The following is an 18,675-nucleotide window of genomic DNA, read 5'->3' as shown; positions in this document are numbered from 1 at the left end:
GTTGTATTGACTTTAAACCTATCCCATTGAAAAACACAGGGGCTTAGGAATATTTTGGCACTTCCTATTGCTTCCACTAGATGTCACCAGCCTTTACAAAGTGTTTTGAGTCTTCTGGAGGGAGATCTGACCGAACAAGAGCCATGGAACGATGATGTCCCATTAGACACCTGGCGCGCGAGTTCATGTTGGGTACCCTCGTTCCAATACGTTATAAAAGAGTATGCATTCGTCCACCTTGAATATTATTCATGTTCTGGTTAAAAAAGGCCCTAATGATTTATGCTATACAACGTTTGACATGTTTGAACGAACGGAAATATATTTTTTCCCCTCGTTCATGACGAGAAGTCCGGCTGGCTTACATCATGTGCTAACGAGACGGAGATTTTTGGACATAAATGATGAGCTTTTTTGAACAAAACTACATTCGTTATGGACCTGTGATACCTGGAAGTGACATCTGATGAAGAGAATCAAAGGTAATGGATTATTTACATAGTATTTTCGATTTTAGATCTCCCCAACATGACGTCTAGTCTGTATCGCAACGCGTATTTTTCTGGGCGCAGTGCTCAGATTATTGCAAAGTGTGATTTCCCAGTAAGGTTATTTTTAAATCTGGCAAGTTGATTGCGTTCAAGAGATGTAAATCTATAATTCTTTAAATGACAATATAATATTTTACCAATGTTTTCTAATTTTAATTATTTAATTTGTGACGCTGACTTGACTGCCCGTTATTGGAGGGAAACGATTTCCTCAACATCAATGCCATAGTAAAACGCTGTTTTTGGATATAAATATGAACTTGATAGAACTAAAAATGCATGCATTGTCTAACATAATGTCCTAGGAGTGTCATCTGATGGATATTGTAAAAGGTTAGTGCATCATTTTAGCTGGTTTTATGGTTTTGGTGACCCTGTCTTTGACTTGACAAAACATTACACACAACTCTTGTAAATGTACTGTCCTAACATACTCTAAATTTATGCTTTCGCCGTAAAACCTTTTGGAAATCGTAAAACGTGGTTAGATTAAGGAGATGTTTATCTTTCAAATGGTGTAAAATAGTTGTATTTTTGAAAAATTTGAATTTTGACATTTATTTGGATTCAAATTTGCCGCTCTTGAAATGCACCTGCTGTTGATGGAGTGCACCACGGGTGGCACGCTAGCGTCCCACCTAGCCCCAAGAGGTTAATGATGTCAATGCGACAGCTGTTGTTGATAGACGTAGCCGGTAAATTCTCTCTGGCTATCTACTGGCTATCTACTCCGATTTCAGAGCACTCTCGTCTGTGTGTCAGAGTGCAGAATAACTGTTGAATTTACAAACGTTCAACACCCGTTGAATATGGCCTGTGTCAGTAAAAGTTGGAAAAAAAGCGTCAATTGTTTCCAGCAGGACAGTTGTAGTCACCAACGCTCTGGATAACATAAAAACAACTTAACCTGTTGGGTCTAGGGGGCAGCATTTGCACGTCTGGATAAAAAAAATGTACCCGATTTAATCTGGTTACTAATCCTACCCAGTAACTAGAATATGCATATACTTATTATATATGGATAGAAAACACTCTAAAGTTTCCAAAACTGTTTGAATGGTGTCTGTGAGTATAACAGAACTCATTTGGCAGGCAAAACCCTGAGACATTTTCTGACAGGAAGTGGATACCTGATGTGTTGTATTGACTTTAAACCTATCCCATTGAAAAACACAGGGGTTTAGGAATATTTTGGCACTTCCTATTGCTTCCACTAGATGTCACCAGCCTTTACAAAGTGTTTTGAGTCTTCTGGAGGGAGATCTGACCGAACAAGAGCCATGGAACGGTGATGTCCCATTAGACACCTGGCGCGCTACTTCATGTTGGGTACCCTCGTTCCAATACGTTATAAAAGGCTATGCATTCGTCCACCTTGAATATTATTCATGTTCTGGTTAAAAAAGGCCCTAATGATTTATGCTATACAACGTTTGACATGTTTGAACGAACGGAAATATATTTTTTCCCCTCGTTCATGACGAGAAGTCCGGCTGGCTTACATCATGTGCTAACGAGACGGAGATTTTTGGACATAAATGATGAGCTTTTTTGAACAAAACTACATTCGTTATGGACCTGTGATACCTGGAAGTGACATCTGATGAAGAGAATCAAAGGTAATGGATTATTTACATAGTATTTTCGATTTTAGATCTCCCCAACATGACGTCTAGTCTGTATCGCAACGCGTATTTTTCTGGGCACAGTGCTCAGATTATTGCAAAGTGTGATTTCCCAGTAAGGTTATTTTTAAATCTGGCAAGTTGATTGCGTTCAAAAGATGTAAATCTATAATTCTTTAAATGACAATATAATATTTTACCAATGTTTTCTAATTTTAATTATTTAATTTGTGACGCTGACTTGACTGCCGGTTATTGGAGGGAAACGATTTCCTCAACATCAATGCCATAGTAAAACGCTGTTTTTGTATATAAATATGAACTTGATAGAACTAAAAATGCATGCATTGTCTAACATAATGTCCTAGGAGTGTCATCTGATGGAGATTGTAAAAGGTTAGTGTATCATTTTAGCTGGTTTTATGGTTTTGGTGACCCTGTCTTTGACTTGACAAAACATTACACACAACTCTTGTAAATGTACTGTCCTAACATACTCTAAATTTATGCTTTCGCCGTAAAACCTTTTTGAAATCGTAAAACGTGGTTAGATTAAGGAGATGTTTATCTTTCAAATGGTGTAACATAGTTGTATTTTTGAAAAATTTGAATTTTGACATTTATTTGGATTCAAATTTGCCGCTCTTGAAATGCACCTGCTGTTGATGGAGTGCACCACGGGTGGCACGCTAGCGTCCCACCTAGCCCCAAGAGGTTAACCAGCTCTGCTAGGGCGAATAAAATGGTTAGAGTGAGCTGAAGTAGCTAGCAAGCTAGCCACCGTTAGCCAGTTAGCTTGGGTGCTTGACTGCTGTTGTTAGGACAGAATGCTCGGATCAAACCTTAAAGGGCTGGGTGGGGCTAAAGCTTAAGAGGGTGTGAACGATGCTTAATGGGTGTAGACAAAGAAGAGCTCTCCAGTAGGTGTACCAAAACATTCAAAGGCCATTTTCTCAAAAGGAGGTTTCAAGTTTATCAACGTTCAAAGCAGAATTAATTTCCCATTGTTCCTCAACTGTAGTGTATGATATACCATTTTCTAGCTCTGAGACTCTACTTTCATCCAATGTAAAACAAAAACTGTTGCTACATAAGACCGAATCGAGCTGATCGGTCACGTATGTGGAATGGGGGACCAGTTTGATACCCCTGCTTTAGACCAACACATTAAAACATGTAAACATCTCTATGTGACCTTTGACTTACAAACTCCTGTTCATGGTTGTTAGCGAAGAACACCTGTAGTCGTGACGGCCAGTCGTCGCGTCGTCGTAGTAACCCGTGTGTGTTGTGTGTTTCACACATGTAGCAGTTCCAGGGGTCCTCTCTGATCGCAGCTGACGCCGAACCCAAACCCACCAAAAGATCCACACACTCCACACAGAAACACCTAAACACACACGCACATGTACACAGACATCATAAAATGCTTGCAAGAATAGGAAATAGTCCTAGAGACTACAGTAGAGACAACAGAACTAGAATCTACAACAGAGAGGTATATTTTCTGAGTGACCTAAATATTAACTGGCTTTCATCAAGCTGCCCACTCAAGAAAAAGCTTCAAACAGTAACCAGTGCCTAAACCCTGGTTAAGGATATCAATCAAACTTCCAGGGTAGTTACAAACAGCACAAGAATGAAATCCTCAACATTTATTGATCACATCTTTACTAATGCTGCACAAATTTGCTTTAAGGCAGTATCCAAATCCATCAGATGTAGTGATCACAATATTGTAGCCATATCTGGGAAAACCAAAGTTCCAAAGGCTGGGACTAATATAGTGCATAAGAGGTCATACAATACATTTTGTAAGTGATTCTTATGTTGATGATGTAAAGAATATTTGTTACTCCAGTTACTAATAATCATTATGAAAATGACTGTAAAAACTGTTAAATTATTTTTGGGGACTAATTTCAGGAAACTAGGAGAGACAATTGAAAGTAAACTTTAAAAAAAAATCTAAATGCGTTTTTTGGTGGAAATGCATTCTGGAAAATATATGCCTTAATAACAAACTTGTATGCCATCTGTAAATATGAATACAATTGTTAAACTACAAGCCTAGTTGGTTTAGCCACAGAAAAAGTCAGTAACCTTCCCGCTATCCATGATTGGCTGAGATAATGGATGCGCTGCACATGCCGATAGATGAGTTCTGATTGGTCTGCCATGTAGCCGTTTCTGTCTATAATATGAGCTGCTCAGTATGTGTAGGTAATCCTTTCTAACGCAGCTTTTTTGAAAGAGATCACTTAGTAGAACTGCGAAGGTGTTGCTCTCCACTTTCTGGAGGACCGAGTTTTGAAATCAGTGGAATTAGAGTATGATAGCTAAGGAGATGGAGAAAATTCTGGCGTTTGATTGCAAATATGCAGACGGAGTCAAAAAGACATCACACAGAAGGCTGTTGTATGAAACAGCTTACATCTTCAATCTAAAGCAACCATGGCATCCATGGCAGAGAGGGAGAAGCATCCATCCATGTATAAGGGTAAGATAGTCTAGCTAGCTACATTTCCAGATGTTACACGTTTCTAATTTTGTCAGAAAGTGTACCGTTAGCTAGCTAGTTAACATAAACTAGCTGGCTAGCTAGCTAACGTTAACTGGCTGGCTAGCTAGCTAACGTTACATATATGATCAGTGTAGTAATATTATTCGTATCTCAGAGTCATTTGCATTGCTAGTTATAGCCTAATGTTAGCTAGCTAACATTGAATCTGTTTGGTTAGCTACCTGCAGATTCATGCAGGGTAGTAACGTTATGAGTTGGGATTATGGTTCATTGCTTAGCTAGCTAACTAGCTACATGTCTAAAAAAAATACTCCACTATGCAAGTAACCGTTTCCATAGACTGTTCATGATATCACTACTCCGATTTCAGAGCACTCGTCGGAGTGTGCTAGAGCACAGAATAACTAATGAATTTACGAACGCTCAACACCCCTCGAATATGGCCGGTTGGCCAAAAAAAAGCATAATTGCAAAAACGTTGGTAAAAAAAACAGAATTAAATTGTTGCCAGCAGCACAGTTACAGTCACCAACACTCTGGATAACATAAAAACAGCCTAACCAGCTCTGCTAGAGAGAGTAAAATGGTCAGAGTGAGCTGTTCCCTCATTTGTGTGTGGAAGTAGCTAGCAAGCTAGCCAATGTTAGCCAGTTAGCTTGGGTGCTTCAATGCCGTTGTGAGGTCAGAGCGTCCAGTGTGCACTCTGAACGCTCCGAGAGCGAAGCTCTCTGAATTTATGAACGGACAATCTAACAACGCTCTGAGTTTACGAACTCTGGCACTCCAGATTGAGTTTACAAACACACCCATTATAACCTTGAACACCCATCTGGTGTGTAAAGTAGAGGGAGCACTGAAGTAGGAAGCCGCAGCATTTAGATGGGGAACCGTTATATTTATCCAGGAGGGACAAATGGGCATCGCTGACCTGAGCGCGTTGCTGAATGGGCTGTTGTGCTGGCTCACTGGGTCGACTGGTTGTAGAGTATCCTCTACTAGTTGAAGGCAATGTTCGACACGTTGCACACTGTGAAGAACCTCTTCCATAGCCGTCTCCAGTTGTGTCAGCTGGTCATGCTGTTGACTTAGGAGGTATCCTGCTCATCGACCGTCTGGGAGATATTCTGTTTTCCTGCTACTTCCATTGTTGGAGTCAGTATTCTGTAATGTATACGCTGGGAATCGGAAACCAAGTGCAGGTGCTGAGTTTAATAATAAACGTAACAGCGAACAATATAACAAACAGGAGTAGCGTATAGACATGTAACACATACACAATCATGACTGGCGAAAGAACCTACGGCGGCTTGCGAAAGAATTCACCCCCCTTGGCATTTTTCATATTTTGTTGCCTTACAACCTGGAATTAAAATTGATTTTTGGGGGGTTTGTATCATTTGATTTAAACAACATGCCTACCACTTTGAAGATGCAAAATATTTTTTATTGTGAATCATGCAAGAAATAAGACAATAAAAACAGAAAACTTGAGCGTGCATAACTATTCACCCCCCCAAAAGTCAATACTTTGTAGAGCCACCTTTTGCAGCAATTACAGCTGCAGGTCTCTTGGGGTATGTCTCTATGGCACATCTGGCCACTGGGATTTTTGCCCATTCTTCAAGGCAAAACTGCTCCAGCTCCTTCAAGTTGGATGGGTTCTGCTGGTGTACAGCAATCTTTAAGTCATACCACAGATTCTCAATTGGATTGAGGTCTGGGCTTTGACTAGGCCATTCCAATACATTTAAATGTTTCCCCTTAACCTCTTGGCGTTCCACTAGGATAGGGGGCGCTAAAGCGATTTTTGAAAAAAATGTGTGCCCATTTTAAACGGCCTCCTACTCAAACTCAGAAGCTAGGATATGCATATAATTAATACTTGTGGATAGAAAACACCCTAAAGTTTCTAAAACTGTTTGAATGGTGTCTGTGAGTATAACAGAACTCCCCTGGTTACCCTCCCCTTTCGAAACGTTTTGAAACACAATGCAATCGTCCCCCTCGAATCTTATTGGCTCTCTTGTTGAAAAACGCCCTGAAGATTTATGTTATACAACGTTTGACATGTTTGAATGAACCTAAATGGGGAAAAAATGCATTTTCTCGAAATGGCTGTCCCGTGGCCGACGGAAGTTTTGGAGCAGCCTTCAGACGCGCTAACAAGAACAAGCTCTTGGAACATAAAGGAGTATTTTTTCCGAACGAAAATACATTTGTTGTGGACCTGGGATTCCTGGAAGTGCTTTCTGATGAAGACAACCAAAGGTAAGGGATTATTGACAATAGTATACAAGACTAGATGTGATATGCGATTGTTCCAAGATGGCGCTGACCTGTAACGTTCGAATATTTTTCAGAGTATCGCATCCCCTTTCATCGCAAAGTATGGTTACCCAGTAAAGTTAATTTTAAATCTGGCATTACAGGTGCTTTCAAGAGATATTCATCTATAAATCTTAGAATGACAATATTACATTTTAAAAATGTTTTCGAATAGTAATTTTGTAAATTGTAGCTCTGTTTCATCGGATGCATTTGAGGGAAAATAGTTAGTCAACGTTACGCACCGATGTAAAATGCTGTTTTTATATATAAATATGAACTTTATCGAACAAAAGAATGCATGTATTGTGTAACATGATGTCCTAGGTGTGTCATCTGATGAAGATTGTCAAAGGTTAGTGCTGCATTTAGCTGTTTTTTGGTTATTTGTGATGCATGTGGTTGGTCGGAAAATGGCTATGTGGCTACTTTTACGATATACTCCTCTAACATAATCTAATGTTTTGCTTTTGCTGTAAAGCCTTTTTGAAATCGGACAACGTGGTTCGATTCAGGAGAGGTGTATCTATAAAACGATATAATTTTTAAAATGTTTATTACATTTTGTTATGCTAATGGAGATATGATTTTTCGCTGGATGAGGCTGCACAGGGGTTAATCCACTCGAGTGTTGCTTTAGCAGTACGCTCAGGGTCATTGTCCTGCTGGAAGTTGAACCTCCGTCCCAGTCTCAAATCTCTGGAATACTGAAACAGGTTTCCCTCAAGAATTTCCCTGTATTTAGCGCCATCCATCATTCCTTCAATTCTGACCAGTTTCCCAGTCGCTGCCGGTGAAAAATATCACTATGGGGATGGTGTTCTCGAGGTGATGAGAGGTGTTGGGTTTGGGCCAAACATATAATTTAAAGCTAAATTTTTGTTTCATCTGACCAGTGTACTTTCTTCCATATGTTTGGGGAGTCTCCCACATGCCTTTTGGAAAACACCAAACGTGTTTGCTTATTTTTTTCTTTAAACAATGGCTTTCTTCTGGCCACTCTTCCGTAAAGCCCAGCTCTGTGGAGTGTACGGCTTAAAGTGGTCCTATGGACAGATACTCCCAATCTCTGCTGTGGAGCTTTGCAGCTCCTTCAGGGTTATCTTTGGTCTCTTTGTTGCCTCTCTGATTAATGCCCCTCTTGCCTGGTCCGTGAGTTTTGGTAGGCGGCCCTCACATGGCAGGTTTGTTGTGGTGCCATATTCTTTCCATTTTTTGAATAATGGATTTAATAGTGCTCTGTGGGATGTTCAAAGTTCCTGGTATTTTTTTATAACCCAACCCTGATCTGTACTTCTCCACAATTTTGTCCCTGACCTATTTGGAGAGCTACTTGGTCTTCATGGTGCTGCTTGCTTGGTGGTGCCCCTTGCTTAGTGGTGTTGCAGACTCTGGGGCCTTTCAGAACAGGTGTATATATACTGAGATCATGTGACAGATCATCTGACACTTAGATTGCACACAGGTGGACTTTATTGAAGTAATTATGTGACTTCTGAAGGTAATTGGTTGCACCAGATCTTATTTAGGGGCTTCATAGCAAAGGGGGTGAATACATATTCACGCACCAGTTTACTGTTTTTAATTATTTTAGAATTTTTGAAACAAGTAATTTTTTTAATTTCACTTCACCAATTTGGACTATTTTGTGTATGTCATTTACATGAAGTCCAAATAAAAATCCATTCAAATTACAGGTTGTAATGCAAGGCACTGTAAGGGGGTGCCAGAAATATGGGAGGTAATAAGTGTGGTTAGCAGACCAGCGACGTCGAACACTAGAGGCGAGGAGCGGGAGAAGACGTGACACCCGTAGTATAAACCAGACTTTAGACTTGAAAACTTTGGTTGTTTAGTACATGGCCTCACATGTCAAACCTTAAAGAGCTGGGTAGGGCTAAAGCTTAAGAGGGTGTGAACGGTGCTGAATGGGTGTTGTTACGTTCCCTCCTCCAAGAGGCGTGCGTAACATAATGGGGGCTCATTCGGGATCATTAAACCCACCGGACCCTGCTGCTCTGAGCTCTCTGTGATTGGTGATTGAGGTGTGATGGTAGGTTGTGAGTTTGGATGACTTGTTTAGTTTGTGTGTTCAGTAGGCTGCAAGTGTACAAAATGGCTGCCTCAGCCGTCTCCCAGTTTATTGAAGCGCCCTCTGTTGATCGTTTGGAGGGGTTGCATAAAGTAGACCTTTGCGCTATAGCTGACCATTATGGAATCTTCATCCCTGAGAAAGCCCTAAAGGTTGAGCTTTTGGTGCTAGTCAAGGAGGGTTTAATGAGAAAACACATTTTCTTGTTGAAAGATGACAAGAGGGAGGCTTCAGGAGAGGAGATGGTCTCTCTCCTCATCTCAAAAATGCATGAAATTACATTATGACAGAGGCTGTTGGCCGTTCTTTTGCACCAGGGGATCAAGTTTTAGCTTTGTTGCCAATTCCTGGCTCATCTCTGTCGGCACGTTTTCTGGGCCATATCTGGTGGAAAATTATTATGTGATAAAGACCCAGATCGTATGCGTTCTTCCTGTGTGTGTCATGTTAACATGCTGAAAGCATATTATGGCGTGATTCTCCAGACAGCTCCTCAGGTAAGCCGGTCCAGCCCGCTGTCTCCAGTGTGGCTGCGGTGTTGCTGAAGCCTGGCTGGGACCTAGGGGAGGATAAGGAGGACGGGTTGGAGTTACGCCATACGTTACAGCAGTGTGAACGCTTATGTAATTCGGAGATGCTGAAAAAGTTACCCTCTCAAATGGAACATTTGGATAACGAACCAACTAATGATCGTATCCTATTGATAAATAGTTCTCAATGTGTTTAAAGACGTTCCAAGTCGCACGTCCATCTTGGAACATGTCGTGGATGTGGGGAACGCTGCTCCTATACGTCAGCATCCGTACCGGGTTAATGCAAAGAAAAGGGAGGTAATGAAAAGTGAGGTAGCTTATTTATTACAGAATGACATGGCAAAACCCAGTAACAGCTCCTGGAGTTCCCCGTGTATTCTTGTTCCTAAGACTGACGGTACGTCCCGCTTATGTACAGACTATCATCGCGCAAATGCCGTTAGAAAGTCTGATTATTTTCCTCTACCCAGCGTAGAAAACTGCATTGATAGAATTGGCTCTGCTGCTTACGTTAGTAAGTTAGATTTGCTAAAAGGTTATTGGCAGGTGCCTCTGACCTCTCGAGCTTCTGACATCTCGGCTTTCGTTACGCCTGATAACTTTCTACAATACACTGTGATGCCCTTTGCAATATGTAAAGCACCTGATACTTTTCAGCACCTAGTTAACATTGTGTTCGCGGATGTGCCAAATTGTACTGCTTACCTTGACGATGTGGTGATTCATTTGTCTACTTGGTCTGATCATCTCGCCACCTTGAAAAGTGTTTCAGCGGTTAGAGAATGCTTCTTTAACCCTCCATTTGGCCAAGTGTGAGTTCGGGAAGGCTACTGTGAATTACTTAGAGAAGCAGGTGGGACGAAGTCAAGTGCGTCCAGTTACTGGCAAAGTGGAAGCAATTGTTGCTTTTCCTGCTCCCACAACTCGCCGCCAGTTGCGCAGATTCCTGGGGATGGTAGTGTACTATCGTACATTCTGTAAGAATATTTCGACGGTAGTAGCTCCCCTTACATCTCTGCTTAGTCCCAAAGTACCATTTAAGTGGTCACAGGAATGTAACTATGCTTTTGAGTCCGCCAAAGCGCTACTTTGTAGTGTCCCAGTGCTTGCCGCCCCCAAACTTTGACAAACCTTTTAAGTTGGAGGTAGATGCTAGTATAGTGGGGGTGGGAGCAGTTCTCTTGCAGGAAGATGAAGAGGCAGTAGATGGACCCGTCAGTTTCTTCTCCCATAAGTTCAACTCGTGTCAGTCAAGGTACTCCACCAGTGAACAAGAGACGCTTTATTGCCTTACAGTTCTTTGAGGTATATGTGGGCTCCAGTGCCTTGCCTGTACTGGTCTTCACGGACCATAATACTTTAGTGTTTCTAAAGCAGATGTACAATCAGAACCGCCACCTGGTGGATACAATATACAGATTCACTATGTGAAGGGTTCGGCGAACGTGATCGATGCTCAATCACAGGTTTAGTAACTGGGGATGCGTGTTGGGTTTTGTTATTGCAAACTGGAAGTTTGCATGTTTTGGGGTGGGCGTGTTACGTTCCCCAGTTTCTGTGTTGTTGTGGGTTTGTATGTACTGTATGTATTTCAGGAAATGGCTTCCTGGATTCCCCCAAGCAGCTGATTGGTCGACCCCATTGCAGATCGGAGGTCATATCCTGCCCTCTCGTCAGGGGATACAGCTGTCGGCAATTACAAACTCCTTCTGCAGCTGTATTAAAGCCAGAGTTCCTTTGTTAGGAGAGAGAGCTTCTTTGATGTCCTGTGTTGGTTGTTGCTCAGAGAGAGTTTTTGTCAAGTATTTTGTAGCTGGTCCTGCTGAGGTATGTGTATGCCAAAAGGACTGTGTTTGTGATTATTGAAATTGTTCACTTTACGTTAGTAATTATTCTGTTTTTGTTCCCAGGGGGAAAGGGGAAGGCACCTGTGTTTAGACAAGAGGCCTGCGGGCATACATATACCCGTAGTATGTACTCTGTCTATGCACACTAGGTAAGACCTGGGCGGACCACCCCCTGTATTTTGAATAGCACAACAGGTGGCGTTAACCTGTTAGGGCTAGGGGGCAGTATTGACACGGCCGGATAAAAAACGTACCCGATTTAATCTGGTTACTACTCCTGCCCAGTAACTAGAATATGCATATAATTATTGGCTTTGGATAGAAAACACCCTAAAGTTTCTAAAACTGTTTGAATGGTGTCTGTGAGTATAACAGAACTCAAATGGCAGGCCAAAACCTGAGAAGATTCCATGCAGGAAGTGGCCTGTCTGACAAGTTGTGTTTCATCTTGGCTCTTTTTATTGAAGACTGAGGATCTTTGCTCTAACGTGACACTTCCTACGGCTCCCATAGGCTCTCAGAGCCCGGGAAAAAGCTGAACGATATCGAGGCAACCTCTGGCTGAAACACATTATCGCTTTTGGCAAGTGGCCGATCAGAGTACTATGGGCTTAGGCGCGTGGCCGAGTCGACCCCATGCTTTATTTTCTTTCGTCTGTTTACCTAAACGCAGATTCCCGGTCGGAATATTATCACTTTTTTATGAGAAAAATGGCATAAAAATTGATTTTAAACAGCGGTTGACATGCTTCGAAGTACGGTAATGGAATATTTAGATTTTTTTTGTCACGAATTGCGCCATGCTCGTCACCCTTATTTACCCTTTCGGATAGTGTCTTGAACGCACGAACAAAACGCCGCTGTTTGGATATAACTATGGATTATTTTGAACCAAACCAACATTTGTTATTGAAGTAGAAGTTCTGGGAGTGCATTCTGACGAAGACAGCAAAGGTAATAACATTTTTCTTATAGTAAAGCTGACTTTGGTGAGTGCTAAACTTGCTGGGTGTCTAAATAGCCCGGCATCACAGGGCTAGCTATCTACTGAGAATATTGCGAAATGTGCTTTCACCGAAAAGCAATTTTAAAATCGGACATATCGAGTGCATAGGAGTTCTGTATCTATAATTCTTAAAATGATTGTTATGCTTTTTGTGAACGTTTATCGTGAGTAATTTAGTAAATTCACCGCAGTGTTCGGTGGGAATGCTAGTCACATGCTAGTCACATGCTAATGTAAAAAGCTGGTTTTTGATATAAATATGAACTTGATTGAACAAAACATGCATGTATTGTATAACATAATGTCCTAGGGTTGTCATCTGATGAAGATCATCAAAGGTTAGTGCTACATTTAGCTGTGGTTTGGGTTTATGTGACATTATATGCTAGCTTGAAAAATGGGTGTCTGATTATTTCTGGCTGGGTACTCTGCTGACATAATCTAATGTTTTGCTTTCGTTGTAAAGCCTTTTTGAAATCGGACAGTGTGGTTAGATTAACGAGTCTTGTCTTTAAAATGGTGTAAAATAGTCATATGTTTGAGAAATTGAAGTAATAGCATTTCTAAGGTATTTGAATAACGCGCCACAGGATTCCACTGGCTGTTACGTAGGTGGGACGATTTGGTGCCACCTACCCTAGAGAGGTTAAGAATAGGTAAGGGAAGATCCTGAAAAGGACAAAAATGAATGGAAACATATTGGCACTGTACGAAACATGTACACGGTGTCCAATACCACTCAAATGTACGGCATTTCATTCAAAGGTTATGGCAAATGTCATATGGCAAATGCCAAGTGTAACACAGCAAAAATCCAATAGATGGAGAGCGCGCTCCACCGCAATTTTTCATATTGCAAATGCACATCAGGTCAAGATCCAAGTGTCAAATTTTTTACATTTGAAAAGAAATTCAAAAACGTATCACCCCCTTAAAAAAGTGCTTTCTGGACCGTTTTTCAAAATTCTTTCGATTTGTTTTGGTCAATTATACATATACAGTGCCTTGCGAAAGTATTCGCCCCCCTTGAACTTTTCAACCTTTTGCCACATTTCAGGCTTCAAACATAAAGATATAAAACTGTAATTTTTTGTGAAGAATTAACAACAAGTGGGACACAATCATGAAGTGGAACGAAATTTATTGGATATTTCAAACTTTTTTAACTAATAAAAAACTGAAAAATTGGGCGTGCAAAATTATTCAGCCCCCTTAAGTTAATACTTTGTAGCGCCACCTTTTGCTGCTATGATGAGGAAGTGGGACTATTTTTAAAGATTTTTTGAAAAATGTCCAAAATGACCAGGGATGGGCCCGGGTGGGGGGTGCTCCCTACCCAACCGTAGACCCCTTGCTCCCCCCTAAAGGAATTAAAAACCATTTTTAAAATGTGCTTCTGGTAAAACATTCCATTCACCAGGTGCACGGCTGTCCATTTGCAATATGTTTCAATGGGCATTTACCATCACGAATTTGACATGCTCAAAAATACTGCAGAAATGCAAAATTGACTGGCCCGATGAACTCGGGATGGCTGGGCAGTGATTGTGGTTCCTCTCCATCGCTCGTTGGTGTTGATTTCAGAATGTCAATTTGGTGATGGTCTATCATTATTTAAACATATTGCAAATGGACAAAAGTCAGCCAGCCAGCAAGTCACCGTCCATCAGTCAATTAAATATCATTCTGACACCAAACTCATACAAACTGACACCAAACCCACTTTTTCCAACTCGTTTAGAAGCCAACTATCACATATTTCAGAGCAGGCTCAAAATTCACAGCGCCTTCTGTTTAAACCATAATAAAAACATAAAAAATGTAGTTACGTTCTAGTTGTGGGTCCAGTTTTAACGTTATGTGTAGGCCTAGCTGAGGCGACCCCGAATCCCAAGTTTCGGCTCGAAAGGTCATTTGGAGCCCGAGCAGCGACCTTAATTGGTGCTGAAAATCCACATTTTCCGGGCGTTGCTAAGGGGTCCTTGAATGAGCTATCAGACAGAAACGTTAGGGTCCGTCTCTATGGGCCGAGGTAGTTTCAATGCACCTAGTCTTGCGACTCTGGGACTTTTCTAAATGTTGTCATTTCGTGATGGTCAAAATGAAGTTATTGCAAATGTATGAGGCTGTTTCCCGGTCTGAGAACCTTCTAGAGCCACATAACTCACCGTGCACTATCGACTTGAGCTCTAGAACAGGTTTCTAAAGTTTCAGAGCTCTAGGTCTGATGGTTCTTTGATAGTTCGAACAAAGGTAACTATTGCAGGCTCTGTGTGTCTGTAAGCCCCACACTATGCCTTTGCTGTGTTTGTGTGTGAGCTTTTCTTGGAAATCTGATGGGAGAAATTACTTATTTACAGTTCATGAGGTCACACATATGACATTTTGGAAAGATGTGACATTTTTACCCCTTCGAAACAGACACTGTGACCCCAATTAAAGGCACTTCCGGTTGGCACAGGAAGTTTAACCTGTTATGGCTAGGGGGCAGTATTTTCACGGCTGGATAAAAAAACATACCCGATTTAATCTGATTATTAGTCCTGCCCAGAAACTAGAATATGCATATAATTATTAGCTTTGGATAGAAAACACTCCAAAGTTTCTAAAACTGTTTGAATGGTGTCTGAGTATAACAGAACTCATTTGGCAGGCCAAAATGTGAGAAGATTCTGTACATGAAGTACCCTGTCTGACCATTTCTTGAACTTCTTTGCCATCTCTATCCATTACAAAGGATCTCTGCTCTAACGTGACACTTCCTACGTCTTCCATGGGCGCTCAGAGCCCGGGAAAAAGCTGAATGACGTAATTCAAAGCCTTGGCTGAAACACACGAGCGCTTTTGCTAAGTGGTCTATCAGAGGACAAAGGGCTTAAGCTCGTGCACTGGCCGCCCCCGTCTTTGTGTTTTTCCCTCTATTTGCCGAAACACAGATTCCCGGTCGGAATATTATCGCTTTTTTACGAGAAAAATGCCATAAAAATTGATTTTAACCTGTTAGGGCTAGGGGGCAGTATTGACACGGCTGGATAAAAAAAACATACCCGATTTAATCTGGTTACCACTCCTACCCAGTAACTAGAATATGCATATACTTATTACATATGGATAGAAAACACCCTAAATTTTCTAAAACTGTTTGAATGGTGTCTGTGAGTATAACAGAACTCAAATGGCAGGTAAAAACCTGAGAGATTCCTTTACAGGAAGTGGCCTGTCTGACCATTTGTTGAACTTCTTTTCATCTCTATCATTTACTAAGGATCTCTGCTCTAACGTGACACTTCCCACGTCGTCCATAGGCACTCAGAGCCCGGGAAAAAACAGAATGTCGTCATTCCAGCCCCAGGCTGAAACACATTATCGCCTTTCTCAAGTGGCCGATCAAGGGACACGGGCTTATGCGCGTGACCCCGACCGCCCCCGCCTTTGGGATTTTTTCCTCTGTTTGCCGAAAAGGAGATTCCCTGTCGGAATATTATCGCTTTTCTACGAGAAAAGTGTCGTAAAAATTGATTTTAAACAGCGGTTGACATGCTTCGAAGTACGGTAATGGAATATTTAGAATTTTATTGTCACGAATTGCGCCATGCGCGTGACACTTCTTTACTATTTCGGATAGTGTCTGGAACGCACGAACAAAATGCCGCTATTCGGATATAACGATGGATTATTTTGGACCAAACCAACATTTGTTATTGAAGTAGCAGTCCTGAGTGTGTATTCTGACGAAGACAACAAAAGGTAATCAAACTTTTATAATAGTAAATATGATTATGGTGAGTGCTAAACTTGCCGGGTGTCTAAATAGCGAGCCCGTGATGCCTGGGCTATGTACTTAGAATATTGCAAAATGTGCTTTCACCAAAAAGCTATTTTAAAATCGGACATATCGAGTGCATAGAGGAGGTCTGTATCTATAATTCTTAAAATAATTGTTATGCTTTTTGTGAACGTTTATCGTGAGTAATTTAGTAAAATGTTAGCGAATTCCCCGGAAGTTTGCGGGGGTATGCTAGTTCTGAACGTCACATGCTAATGTAAAAAGCTGGTTTTTGATATAAATATGAACTTGATTGAACCAAACATGCATGTATTGTATAACATAATGTCCTAGGGTTGTCATCTGATGAAGATCATCAAAGGTGAGTGCTGCATTTAGCTGTCTTCTGGGTTTTGGTGACATTATATGCTGGCTTGAAAAATGGGTGTCTGATTATTTCTGGCTTGGTACTCTGCTGACATAATCTAATGTTTTGCTTTCGTTGTAAAGCCTTTTTGAAATCGGACAGTGTGGTTAGATTAACGAGAGTCTTGTCTTTAAATGGCTGTAAAATAGTCATATGTTTGAGAAATTGAAGTAATAGGATTTTTAAGGTTTTGAAAATCGCGCCACAGGATAGCAGTGGCTGTTACGTAGGTGGGACGAATTCGTCCCGCCTAGCCTAGAGAGGTTAAACAGCGGTTGACATGCTTCGAAGTACGGTAATGAAATATTTAGAAATCTTTTGTCACGAAATGCTCCATGCGCGCGACCCTTATCTACCATTCGGATAGTGTCTAGAACGCATGAACAAAACGCTGCTATTTGGATATAACGATGGATTATTTTGGACCAAACCAACATTTGTTATTGAAGTAGAAGTCCTGGGAGTGCATTCTGACGAAGAACAGGAAAGGTAATCAAACTTTTCTAATAGTAAATCTGATATTGGTGAGTGCTAAACTTGGTGGGTGTCTAAATAGCTAGCCCTGTGATGCCGGGCTATCTACTGAGAATATTGTAAAATGTGCTTTCACCGAAAAGCTATTTTAAAATCGGACATATCGAGTGCATAGACGAGTTCTGTATCTATAATTCTTAAAATAATTGTTATGTTTTTGTGAACGTTTATCGTGAGTAATTTAGTAAATTCACCGGACTATTTTACAGCCATTTAAAGATAAGACTCTCGTTAATCTAACCACACTGTCCGATTTCAAAAAGGCTTTACAACGAAAGCAAAACATTAGATTATGTCAGCAGAGTACCAAGCCAGAAATAATCAGACACCCATTTTTCAAGCCAGCATATAATGTCACCAAAACCCAGAAGACAGCTAAATGCAGCACTCACCTTTGATGATCTTCATCAGATGACAACCCTAGGACATTATGTTATACAATACATGCATGTTTTGTTCAATCAAGTTCATATTTATATCAAAAACCAGCTTTTTACATTAGCATGTGACGTTCAGAACTAGCATACCCCCCGCAAACTTACGGGGAATTCGCTAACATTTTACTAAATTACTCACGATAAACGTTCACAAAAAGCATAACAATTATTTTAAGAATTATAGATACAGACCTCCTCTATGCACTCGATATGTCCGATTTTAAAATAGCTTTTGGTGAAAGCACATTTTGCAATATTCTAAGTATATAGCCCAGGCATCACGGGCTCGCTTATTTAGACACCCGGCAAGTTTAGCACTCACCATAATCATATTTACTATTATAAAAATGTCATTACCTTTTGTTGTCTTCGTCAGAATGCACACCCAGGACGTCTACTTCAATAACAAATGTTGGTTTGGTCCAAAATAATCCATCGTTATATCCGAATAGCGGCGTTTTGTTCGATGCGTTCCAGACACTATCCGAAATAGTAAAGAAGTGTCGCGCTTGGCGCAATTCCTGACAATAAAATTCAAAGTATTCAATTGCCGTACGTCGAAGCATGTCAACCGCTGTTTAAAATCAATTTTTACGTCATTTTTCTCGTAGAAAAGCGATAAAATTCCGACAGGGAATCTCCTTTTCGGCAAACAGAGGAAAAAATCCCAAAGGCGGGGCGGTCGGGGTCACGCGCATAAGCTAGTGTCTCTTGATGGGCCACTTGAGAAAGGCGATAATGTGTTTCAGCCTGGGGCTGGAATGACGACATTCTCTTTTTCCCGGGCTATGAGAGCCTATGGACGACGTGGGAAGTGTCACGTTAGAGCAGAGATCCTTAGTAAATGATAGAGATGGCAAAGAAGTTCCAGAAATGGTCAGACAGGCCACTTCCTGTAAAGGAATCTCTCAGGTTTTGACCTGCCATTTGAGTTCTGTTATACTCACAGACACCATTCAAACAGTTTTAGAAAATTTAGGGTGTTTTCTATCCATATGTAATAAGTAT

The 18,675-nt window shown here is 41.0% G+C and overlaps 1 protein-coding gene across 6 annotated transcripts in view; it reads right to left on the bottom strand.

The window, feature by feature from the left end:
* LOC106570983 (DNA (cytosine-5)-methyltransferase 3A) overlaps positions 1-18,675 on the bottom strand; it is a 123,791-nt gene that overhangs the window by 27,712 nt on the left and 77,404 nt on the right. For all 6 annotated transcript variants that reach the window (XM_045695474.1, XM_045695477.1, XM_045695476.1 and 3 more), the window contains one exon: positions 3,383-3,566. In XM_045695474.1, the coding sequence (XP_045551430.1) occupies positions 3,383-3,566 (184 nt within the window). The remainder of the gene's footprint in view (positions 1-3,382; positions 3,567-18,675) is intronic.

The sequence above is a fragment of the Salmo salar genome, chromosome ssa15, assembly GCF_905237065.1.
Source record: "Salmo salar chromosome ssa15, Ssal_v3.1, whole genome shotgun sequence".
NCBI classification, from domain to species: Eukaryota; Metazoa; Chordata; class Actinopteri; order Salmoniformes; family Salmonidae; genus Salmo; species Salmo salar.
The sequence above is the reverse complement of the archived record's forward strand: the minus strand, read 5'-3'. Positions and strand labels throughout refer to the sequence as shown.